The sequence below is a fragment of the Arvicola amphibius genome, chromosome 3 (assembly GCF_903992535.2).
Source record: "Arvicola amphibius chromosome 3, mArvAmp1.2, whole genome shotgun sequence".
NCBI classification, from domain to species: Eukaryota; Metazoa; Chordata; class Mammalia; order Rodentia; family Cricetidae; genus Arvicola; species Arvicola amphibius.
The window spans coordinates 169,650,570-169,662,967 of NC_052049.1; the positions used below are offsets into that span (position 1 = coordinate 169,650,570).

Consider the following 12,398-nt stretch of genomic DNA (forward strand, 5'->3'; position numbering starts at 1 on the left):
AAGCCAGTGGCTAGGTGTTTTGGTTTTGGGATCTTCAGGTTGAACCCCAATTTTTCTCTCTGACTTTTTTTTTAATGTGCATCACTTCTGAGCCAGGAACTGTGCACAGTACCAACCACAGCCTCAGACCTGGTGTGAGCTCTACCTGTGGATTCTGAGTGCATGAGTGAATGGGCAATGAGAAGGCAGTCAGCCATTCAGCTATTGGCTGTTGACCACTTGAGGGCTTGAAAACATACGAGAATGAGCCTGAGCATGGCCTTTGCAATGTCTGTATCTTCTTCAGTAAAGAATCAAAGGGCAGGAGGGAACTACTCAACAGGAAGTCTCTGTTTTCTCTTTCAAAAGCTACTCTAATTATCTTCCCTAACCCAGCAGTGCCACAAACATAGCATGCCACAGGACCTAGTCCTGGAACACACACACACACACACACACACACACACACACCCCTTACATCACTGACATACAAACACACAGACAGAGACACACCTTATATCACACACACACGCATGCACACACCACACACATCTTACATCACCAACATACAAACACCCAGACACAGACACACCTTATCGAACTAATTTCTGTGATATAAAAAGAGCCACAGCAAAACTAAGTAAAATGTTCAAAACATAAGTGAAAGCGGCAAAGGCCTGACCTGTCAGCATATGGGAAAGCAAATGTGTATGGAATCCAGTATATTGAGAGAATGACTGCCTCTTTAAAATATGAGAAATGCAAATCAGAACTACACTGAAGAATCATTTTCTTACCTAAAATACTAAGAACACAGGCTTGGTGAGGATGTGGGGAAAAGGGTACTCTCAGATGTATTTTTGACAGGAATATAAATTCTTGTTCCACTCTATAATTTCTCAGCTTTGAAATGATTACCATCCAGAAACCTCACAGCGTTCCAATCTATCCACCTCTCCTCATTCTCAATAGTGTATCCAGCCGGCCATCCTGACTGTGAGAGGCATGGTGGTGGCAGTTTCGAGAAAGTTCTCGATCACGGATGACCACAAGCTGCCCTGAGGCAGGTGTGGCCCTCTTGTCTGAGAACAGCAGGGGAAGGACCTGTTCCTTAAGGGGCTGAAGCCCCAGGGACCAAGTTCTCCCTCAGCCAGTGGCTACTAGTACCTCTGGAGTGGTGGGAGTGGAATAGCCTTTGGTTTCTGCACACTGTTCAGAGCTGGAGAGCAAATGGAAGGACTGAGACTTCAGGAAGTGGGGATGTGCAGCTGGCTTTGTTCAAAGGGACCACTGCAGGGAGGAGGAGAAGGTGGAAAAACAGAGCTTGCTAGCCAGTAAATGGCACACACCCAACTTAGGGCAGAGGAGCAAAGGCCTGCCCATGGCTAGGCTGTGACTGTGGGCACAGAAGAAATGACCTCTCCTCCCCAGGAAGAGGCAGGCTGAAGGCGGATGGAGGCAGATGATGGACAATCTCATTCTGCTTCAATGATAGTAGAGTGGAGGATAAGGTTCTCAGATGGCCTTCACTGCCTCTGCCCTCTGAAATCAGTTCACAACTAGGTGTCTTAGGTGTCTATTGCTGTGGAGAAACACTGTGACCATGGCAACTCTTATAAAGGGAAACATTTAATTGAGGTGGTAGCTTATAGTTTCAGAGGTTTAATCCATTTTATCATCATGGTGGGAATTATGGCAGCATGCATGCAGACATGGCACTAGAGAAGGAGCTACTACATATTGATATGCAGGAAACAGGAAGTAGACTGATACACTGGGAAGTATCTTGAGCATAGGAGACCTCAAAGTCTGCCCCCACAGTGACAACTTCAAGGCCACATACATTTCAGCAAAGCCACACCTTTTAATAGAGCCACTCCCTTTGGGGCCCATTTTTTCAAACCACCACACTAGGCTGTGTTATATAACAAGGACAAATAGCTTTTGAAGGTGTTCTTCTGCCTTTAAGTTTGTTAGCCCAAAGCTCATCAAAAGTAAGAGCATCAGGATAGGACTGATTTTATCAGACCAAGGGCCTAACACAGATGCTGTTCTGTTGGTTTGAAAGAGCACTGTATTTCTTTAACTGACAAATTTTATTGTATGTATGAGTATTTTTCCTACATGTGTGTGCACCATGTACATGCCTGGAGATAATAGACAGTTGGGAGCTGCCGTGTGGGTGCTAGGAACTGAGAAGTAAGTGTTCTTAACTGGTGAGCAATCTTTCTGGCCTCAAACACAGTACCTTTGAACGTGTGATTTGTGCTGCCCAGAACATCGTTTTTGTGTTGGTCAAAGGCTACCCCTGGAATGATCACATTCTGTGATAGAAAAGCTTTCATGAAATTAGGGAAACAGATTCCTCCTCTTCCTTTCCTCCCCTCCATCCTATCCCTTCCACATCCTCCCCCATCCTTTCACTGAGTCTATCTGGGCAACAGGAGTTGTGACCTCACTGTAAACTACCCTGCACAAACTCATGTGTTTGAATGCTTGGTCCCCAGTTATGGATCCTCTAGGAGTTGGGGGGGTCTCACCACAGTGTCCATGAATTATGGACAGTCCTGTTTCTGAGTTAGCTCTCTGCTTCCTGGCCTGGCTAGGAGCTAGGTGAATGACAACAGGCACGGCAGTCATTTACCCCATTCATTGAGGTGGTCTTTGTAAGGTCATTTGACTGCAGGTTGGAGAATGATCTCCATTGTGTGATATTGTGACATAATGAAACATATTTTATATTTTTGGTCTTCATCTCTGGCTCCCAGCCAGAGCTCTTAAAACCCTGGCAACTTCCTAGATGATGAGAGATGAAGGCGTGTTCTCAGTTCTGATTGGTTTTTGTTTCTAGATCCTGAAATAGCTCCACAGTGAAAAAGATAAAAAGTAAAAAAAGGAAGTGTGCTTTTCTATGATTGGTAATGAACCTCCCTCAACAACACCCAAGTTTATGTTAAAGAGATTTCTTTGGTAAGACCCTAAGGGGTGTGGGGGTTGGTGGTTATCCCACCCTCCACCCCACTGTGATTAGAAGCTAGAGCTTTGATCCTGACTCCTGATTCAGGTCGCAGAGAGGGACTGAATCAATGAGAGCTGACTTAATTGCTAATGGCGATTTAATCAATTGTGTCTAGAATGAAGGCAGCATGAACCCCAGAAGGCCAAGCAAGGACTGGATAGTTTCCTGGCTGGTAGGCAGTGGAGGTGTGGGGTGGGGGAGGGTAGTGCTCCAGGAGGGGACACAGCTCTGCAGTTCCATCGTGCATCTGACCTCACGCATGTCTCCCACTTGACTGTCCTGAGTTGTGTCCATTGTAGAGATTGGGAGGGAATAGGGACAGGTTTGCTTGGGTTCTACTCGCTGTTCTAGCAGTTAGTGGAACCTGTGGAGGGGATGATGGAAACCCACTAGTACTGTCCAGTCAGGAGCGGGAGGGTCAGACTTGATGGTCATCTGAAGTTAAGGACAGTCTTGTGAAACCGAACCCTTAACTGGTAAAACCTACAGGTACAGAGTGCCAGCACTAAATCTAATCATGGGCCATGTGGTTGGTACCTGAAGAATTTCTTGGTGTGGAAGAGATGTAGACATTTGGTGTGTTAAAAAAAATAATATAGCTTGGTGTGGTGACATACACCTACGACCCAGGAACTTGGGAGGCACAGGTAGAAGGACTGTGAGTTGGAGGCCAGACTGGGCTATGTAGCAAGAACCTGACTCAATGCATAAGAAGTAAACAAATAAGATTAAAATTCAAAAAGATAAAAAAAATGTACAGTCCACTGTTTTCAAACATGTTCCTTTGGAAGGCCTCAGTGAGGCGGACGGTGTGGGGGAGTGAAATGGGCTCAAATCCCACCCACGGGGTGAAACTCAGCGACCTGTCTGGTTAGGAGAAATCGAGGTTAGCCACATGTCTACCAAATCTCCGAACAGTCTACCGTTAATTGGATGATGATGAAGCTCTGTTAGAGCTAATCCAGACCCACTTAACCCAGGCAAACTCGACCTTTCCGACCACTTGTTTCATTCTTGTTCTGTCTTTCTGTCCTTAGTTTGCAAGTCAAGTATCCTTGAAGTGACAGATCTTTCTGTTCTGTTCCTGCTGTCTTTAACCCTGTTCTGTAAAACCAGCCTCCCCTGCTCATTGCAACACTTACTGTTCTAGATCCGAGTATTGGCGGCTATCCTAGGGATGTCTGCACTGCTGCAGGCAGATGTGTGGTATGGACCACCGAAAGGAGGAATGATTGATTTTGTTCCTGGTTTCAGAGGGCCAGTCCCCACTCCAAACCCAGAAAGAGGGCTGCGGTAACAGCTGGGAAGTGCTTGCCCTGAAAGCGTGAGGTCTTGGATCCCTAGAACCCACATCTAAAACAAACACACCAACAAAGCTAGGTGTGGTGGTGCACACTTGTAATCCTAGTGCTAGGGAGGCAGAGGGAGAGGGGCTTGTGGAGTCTAATTAGCGCGTTCCAGGCCAATGAGAGACTCTGACTCAAGCAAACAAACAAAATCCAATGCAAACCAAAACCAACAAGGTAGATGGCATTCCTCAGATAGTTGAGCTTGTCCTCTGGATTTCACACACACACACACACACACACACACACACACACACACACACACACACACCTGCATACACATATACATATACACACCAGTATATACATAGACACCTATACGCACATACATACCCCTGTACACACACACACACACATGCACGTAGGTACATACACATGGATGTACGTATACACACACACATGCATGCACGTACATTCACACGCACACACGCACATACACCCAAAGCAACTAACGAGCACATACCAGAAAGCTGAGCCTATGGTTGCATCAGGTGCTCAAGCGCCTCTCTTCATCCCTCAGGCCTTCAATGTTTCATGTTCTCAGCTCCCCGCTGCCCGACTCTGCACCTATGCCTGAGCGTGCCCGACGCGCTGGAAAGGTCACTTGGCTGGCAGATAGCTGCAGCCCCCTTGCCTCCTTCCTTCTGCATTCTGCACCACTTCTCCCTGTCCTCTAAGCTTCTGCTCCAATCTCAGCTGCTCTCAAAGACAGCCTTTGTTGGTTCCCTTCTCGGCTTCCCCTTTATTGCTTCTCCCACCCCTGAGTCACCCACTAATTCCAAATAAATCACCACCACTCCAATATTTATCTCCAGATCTGCTTCTGGGGAAGCATAAACTAAGACATAAATTAATCATGTTAATTAATTTTCAGCCTCCTTGGGCCAAAAGGTAATTAAATGTGTGTTTTCCCTCCCTTTCCGAAGGCCTTTGGAAACAGTGCTGAGCCATTCCCAGTTGGCTCTGCTGCCAAGTTGCAGACATGAGATGCTCAGGGCAGGCAAATGTCAGCCCCCGAGGGCACAGCCACAGCCGACAAAGCTATTTATTGCAGGAATTCTGGCTGTCAGTTCTGATCTCTGTTGACAATCAGAGGAATTCACTCGTTCTGCAAATATTTTCTGAGTTCTGAGTCTCTGCAAGAGACCCAGGCAGCACTGGCCAAATGAAAACAAATCCTGTGTGTCTTCCGTGAGACGCGGCTTTCAGATCACTCTATTAAAAACACTAATGGGTCTGTTTGGAATTAATGTTTGAATCACTGGTGAGCTGATGATGGCTATCAGATGGGGGGGGATGGTAACTGCTAGCTTTGGGGGTTTTCTTTTTTCTTTTTTAAATTTTCACACTAGGCAGGATTTATTTCTGGTAATGATAATGACACAGTTCATTTTTTTAAAGAGACAGTCACTCGATGTGGTGTGTACTCCAGCAGGGCTCAGAGGGGAAGTCAAGCTGCAAATGGCTGGGCTTCTGGGGTTTAGCTTTGGAAACAGAGCTAGGAAAGACAGACAGCCAGGTGTGGTGGCACACACCTGTCATCTTTCACATCTCCTATTATCACACTTCTCAGTGGTAAATAACTATCTTTTTTTCTTTTTTTCTGAGTTTACATTACATCCTGGCCACAGTTTCCCCTCCCTTTACTCTTTCCAGTCCTCCCAACCTCCCCCTCCTCCAGATCTACAGTTCCCTTAAAAAAAAAAAGATTGGGCCTCCTAGGGATATCAAATGAACAGGAATAACAAGTTACAGTAAGACTAGGCACCAACTCTCATATCAAGGCTGTATGAGGCAACCCGGTAGGAGGGAAGAAAAGGGTCCCAAGCTCAGGGAAAAGAGTCAGAGACATCCCTATCTCCCACTGTTAGGAGTCCCATAAGAACACCTGATGTGGGAGAGACTTCTGTTTGAGTTGATTTCATTGGTTAATAAAGAAACTGCCTGGCCCATTTGATTGGCCAGCCCTTAGGTGGGCGGAATAGACAGAACAGAATGCTGGGAAGGGAAGTTAATAAATCACCATGCCTCGCCTCTCTGGGGTAGATGCCATGCCTCTCCTCTCTGAGAGAGATGCGATGAAGCTCTGGCCCAAGATGGATGTACGCTAGAATCTTCCTGGTAAGGCACCACTTCGTGGTGCTACGCAGATTATTAGATATGGGTTAATCAAGATGTGAGTAAGAGGCTGAAACTAATGGGACAGGCAGTGTTTAAATGAATACAGTTTGTGTGTTGTTATTTCGGGGCATAAGCTAGCCAGGCGGCCCGGAGCCAGGTGGGAATGCAGCCCGCCTCGCTCATCACTACAAACACCCACCTACATAATTGTCTTCCTTAGGGTTTCTATTGCTGTTAAGAGACACCATGATCACAGCAACTCTTATAAAGGAAAACATTTAATTGGGTGGCCTAGAGTTTCAGAGGTTAAGTCCATTATCATCATGGTGGGACGTAGAGGCATACAGGTAGACTTGGTGCTGGAGAAGGAGTTGAGAGTGGAAAAGAAGCTACATCTTGATCCTACAGTAGCAGGAAGTGGTCTGAGATACTGAACGTGGCTTGAGCATATACGAGACCTCAAAGCCCTCCTCCACAGTGACACACTCCCTCCAACAAGGCTGTGCCTACTCCAACACACCACACTTCCCAAAAGCGCCACTTCCTATGAACTTATGGGGGGGCAATTACATTCAAACTACCACAACAACCATAAAGTATATGTAGAGGACATAGATCAGACCCATACAGGGTCTGTGATGGTTGCTTCAGGCTCTGTGAGCCCCTAGAAGCCCTGCTTAGTTGAGTCTGTGGGCCATGTTCTTGTGGCACAGCTGCAGTCTTAGTACATGGGAAGCTGAAGCAGGAAACTAGGGAGATCAGGTACAGCCTGGGACACACAGGGAGACCCTATCTCCAACAAGCAAACGGACAGGGTGGGTGTGGTGGCCCACACTTGTCATCCTGGCACTTAGGTGGCAGCAGCAGGAGTATCAGGAGTTCAAGGTTGGGACTGGGGAGATGGCTCGGTGGCTGAGAGTCCTCACTGCTTTTAAAGCAGCCCTGGGCCTGTAGAAGACCTGCTCTTGTAGAAGAATGTGTGTGTTCCCAGTGTCCACACAGTAGCTCATGACTGCTTGTAATTCTAGTTTCAGGAGATCTGATGCCCTCTTCTAACATTCCCTGGCCCTGCATGCATGTGGTGCACATACATACACTCAGGTACACATGCATACACATTAAATAAATGAATAAATGAATGAATTAATAAATAAGAGTTCAGGCTCATCACTGGCTATATATGGAGTTTGAGATCAGCTTATGATATATGAGGCCCTGTTCTAAAAACTTTTTATAAAGGAAGGATAATAATAATAATAATAATAATAATAATAATAATAATAATAGAAAAAGAAAGAAGAGAAGGGAGAGGAGGAAGGGGAAGAGGAAGGAGAAGAGGAAGAGAAAGGAAAAGAAGAAGAAGAAGAAGAAGAAGAAGAAGAAGAAGAAGAAGAAGAAGAAGAAGAAGAAGAGATAATTGATGTTATTGGAGGAAGCTCATGGACTTGGAGCCAGGAGAGTTGAGCCTTGTGCTCAACTGAGTGACCTTGGGGAGTCACTTGCACTCTCTGAGTCTCAGTTACCTCATCTTTTCCCCAAGGGCCCTTCAGTATTCATAAACCTCTTTAAAAACAGGCAGACTCTGATCTCTGGTTTGATGTCACTTAACTCTGTGCAGTAGTATCTCCTAACAGAGAGGGCAGAGATTAGGGAATAGGAGTGGAGGAATAGGGTGTGGGGTAAAAGTAAACATTCAAGGGATACAGAATTGGGGAAGATCCTGCTGGGATGGTTCTGTTGGTCCTTGGGGTTTAGAGGGATGGAGGGTCCTTCTCTTGTCTTTGGCAACTCTTAGGCCTGTCATGGTCCTCAATGCTGAAGAAAGGTCAGAATCATCCAGAGAACTTTAAAAATTACTTACTTTAGTATGTATGTGTGTCCATGTGCATGCACATGTTGTGTGTGTGTGTGTGTGTGTGTGTGTGTGTGTACCTGTGGATGCAAGCACATCAGAGGTCAGAAGAGGATGTTATATTTCCTGGCGCAAGAGTTACAGGTGGCTGTGAGCTGTCTGACACAGGTGCTAGGAACTAGACTTAGGTCCTCGGGAAGAGCAGTATGTACTCTTAATCGCTGATCTATTTCTTCAGCCCCTGAGAGCTTTCATTATTAATAATAATAAACCACAGAGTCCTGCTCTTTCTGATTTAATTGTTCTGGAGTGCACTGTATATGTTATTTCTGAGATGATCCAACTGTGCAGTCGGCATGACAAGTCATCAGCTGAGCATCAGCAGCCCCTGATTTGCCTTTTCCAGTTCTTTACGTGGTCCTCCCACTCCCTCACCTTCTTGTTTCCAAGTCCTCAGGTGAGTGGCAGGAGCAGGCCAGAAGGACAAACCTTCTACAATCTAGTTAATTCTTTTGTTATTTGTAAGGTTTTATACAACTTGGCTTTTCTCCCTTATTAATATAATTCAGGCTACTTATAAAATTAACTTGAGAAATACTCAAAAGAAAGAATATCTCAAAGTGTCAGGTAAGTTAACTATTCAAAGGCAACCCACTGTGGATACCACTAACCTGCTAGTCTAATTTTTGTAGATAGCACTTGAGAACAGTGGTCTACTGTATACTGTAGTAGTAGGTGACAATTTTAACAGCTGGAAGGCCAACTCTAGTTAACTTTCTGTTTCTATAATTTGTTTTTTTGAGATGTGTCTTAGAACTGCCTATATGGCTGAGGCTGGTCTTGAACTCACGGATATTCACTTGCTTCTGCCTCCCAAGTGCTTGGATTAAAAGCACATGTCTCCATGTCTGGCCATAAATAAAGTTTTATTGAAACACAGGGATGCTTTCTGCTATCTATTGTCTCTGACTGCTTTTACACTTCAGGGGTGATGTGGGAGAGTCTTCTGTTTGTGTTGATTTCATTGGTTAATAAAAAAACTGCCTTGGCTCATTTCATAGGCCAGCCCTTAAGTGGATGGAGTAGGCAGAACAGGATGCTGGGAATGAGGCTGATGCCTTAGGCAATTGCCATGCCTCTCCTCTCTGGGTCAGACACAATGGAGCCAGCCACCAGGTCAGACATGCTGAATCTTTCCTGGTAAGACACCACTCGTGGTGCTACACACATTACTAAATATGGGTTAAAGCAAGACGTGAGAATTAACTAATAAGAGGCTGAAACTAATGGGTCAGGCAGTGTTTAAATGAATACAATTTGTGTGTTGTTATTTCGGGGCATAAGCTAGCCAGGCGGCTGGGAGCTAGGCAGCAAGAACACAGTCCACTGCTCCTCACTACACAGGGGTAAAGATGAGGGACTGTATCAGAAATCACCTGGCTTCCCAAGCACTTACTATTAAACAAAAAGATCTTATCAGTCCCTGGTATATACCATTCTGTAATTGCTTTTCTTCCATTTTACTTTCCGTGGACTTTTTACTGGGTTATTGTAATTACTTCATAAGCATCATTTCTAATAACAGGTTTCATTGCACATAACTTAGTCAGGTGGTGGTGCAGTTTTGCTCTTATGGTAAGACACACACACATATTTTACCACCTTTTTTATTTAATTCTTAAAATGCTCTAGGGAGTATGTTTAGATATAAACTCTCTCTCTTTATCTCCCCTTCTCTTTCTCTCTCTTTCCCTCCTTCCATTTCCTCTACTTCTCCTTTTCACTTTCTCTCTCTGTACTCTTTCACTGAGCTATAGCCTTACCGCTTGTGTTCCTAATGCTTTCTTTAAGATGCTGTCCAGATTGTTCAGCCAGTGGGTAGCAGGCAGCAGTGAGCAGGTAGGTAGCAGGCAGCAGCTAGCAGGTAGGAGCATATAAACACTCTTGATACAGAAGACAAAATCCTTTACTCTAAGACTGGATAGCAACTTATACCTTATGTCTTTGATGATACAGTGGAGAATCCTTTACACGTTTGCTAGAATTGAACATTGTCATTTAAAACATTTTCTTATTTCAGAGAGGCAAACAACCATTATTACTTTAACTTGTGTTTCTTATCTTTCTATGGGGACCAAGCTTGTCACTAAATGGCTGCTTTTCTTCTACATGCTGGCTGCCTCCTCCTTGCTTGGCCTCCTTCTTTCCAGAGCCCAGGGGAAGATGCTGGCCTGTCTCTTACCTTAGTTTGGAGCAAGGCTCCTGCTTCTGCTCGGTTCTTTTCAACATCTCTCTCCCACTGAATTCTGATTGTCTCAAGGACATCATCCAGACCAGTGCCCATAGGAACATCTGTTTGCTCCAGTTCTGACCCTGCCAGCTGTTTGTACAGAACCTTCACATCCTGAAAGCAACAGCAGACACCTTAGGTAAGCTCTGGGGTTGGGGGTTGGGGGAGAACAGATGTGAATTCTAGCTAGCAGCAGCTGGTTCTGTGGCTCTGTGGGCACTACTCTGCCTCTACCTACCTACCTGTCTGTCTGTCTGTCTGTCTGTCTGTCTGTCTGTCTTATATCTATGTGTCTATCATGTATTATTTATGTATCTGTGTATCTGTGTATTATCTATCTATGTATCTATCTATGTATGTATGCATGCATGTTTGTTTGTATGTATGTATGTATGTATGTATGTATCTATCTATCTATCTATCTATCTATATGTTTGTTTATTTTGCACCATGCATGGGTATCACAGAGACTGGCAAAGTCCCAGATTTTCCAGGTGTAGGTATCATCTTTTTTCAAGGACATATCTCTTAGATCCTTGCAAGCCCATCCCCATGCCCAAAGCAAAAAACTAAATGAACACATAATCAAAAGTAAGTATATAGTATAGTAACATATAGTAAGTAACTCTAGAAAATGGAGGTTTGGCACAAAGTCAGGATATACTAAGGGAGATTAAAGCTAATTCTGGAGTCTAAGGGGCTACTGCTGGAGCATGGTCTTCAGGAGCTGATCCAGGAGCAAGAAGGAGTGGGCTGATAGTCACTGCTTCAGGCTGGGCACAGGAGGAACTTCCCAGTGTGCACATGGTTCAGTGAGGTATGATACTCAGCTTGAAGCAACCATGAGTCAGAGAGTGGTGTGTGCATGGTGGCTTAGTGCTTCCTGCTGGTAATGAGACCACATCCCTCCTGGAGGTGCCCTCTGGTACTGTCCCTTACAGATACAGCTTTCTTTTGTTAATGAGTGTGTGGGAACTACAATGTAGGTCTATCCTGAGAATTATTCAGTTGCGCCTATTCATGCAGTGTTGGAAAAAGTATCGGAAATAGAACACTTTAGGGAGACCCTCCTCCCAGGACCAAGCAGTTCTAACAGCCACTTCAGCTGATGACTGTCACTTCCACTTACGAGTACCCTGGTCCTTGAAGATGTTTGACTTTGAGACTTTTATAGGGGGTGATCTGACCCATGACAAAGACCTTAAAGTCCTTTACTAGCTTTCCCTGTAGGCCTGGGTGAGCAAAGACGAGTCCCCAGTACCTGTGTTAGGGGGTTACATCCCTAGCCCCACCTACCTCTTCATAGCTCCTTGTCAGAAAGCCCAGTTCTTCTTTCAGGCTTTCTATTTGGTGCTCAAGATCTGTCTTTGTCAAATTAGCTTCATCAATGACTTTGTACAGGGAGCTTATTTCCTCTTCTGCTGCTTTCCGGAACGGCTGCTCATTTTCATATCTGTAGACAAAGGGACTTAATCAGCGTGGCTGGGGAGCCTCCAGAGGGGAAACGAGCCGGATTGTGGATATTACCCAAGGGGCCACATGTGATAGGCAGTGAATGCTGAAAGCTAGTGTTCCAGGAGCTTTGGGGGCACTGTTGCTGAGTAATAACACATTAGCAGTCAGCTTCCGGGAACACAGCTTCGTAAGGCCTTTGGAGCCTGGTACTCTCGGGAGTTTTCATCACAGAAAGACAATACCATGTCTTTACTACTATACTGAGCGGTCCTCTTCATCCAGGGATCGTTTACCATTGTTGAAGACCTGCTAAGTATCGGGCTGGGGATTGAGAAA

General features: G+C 45.2%; 1 protein-coding gene across 1 annotated transcript in view; it reads right to left on the bottom strand.

Annotated features, from left to right (window-relative positions):
- The window catches only part of Bfsp2 (beaded filament structural protein 2), a 57,247-nt gene that overhangs the window by 15,761 nt on the left and 29,088 nt on the right, over nucleotides 1-12,398 (bottom strand). Inside the window, exons 3-4 of the mRNA XM_042054743.1 lie at nucleotides 11,904-12,060; nucleotides 10,560-10,721 (exon numbers count right to left, since the gene is read on the bottom strand). Coding sequence (XP_041910677.1) covers nucleotides 10,560-10,721; nucleotides 11,904-12,060 — 319 coding nt within the window. The remainder of the gene's footprint in view (nucleotides 1-10,559; nucleotides 10,722-11,903; nucleotides 12,061-12,398) is intronic.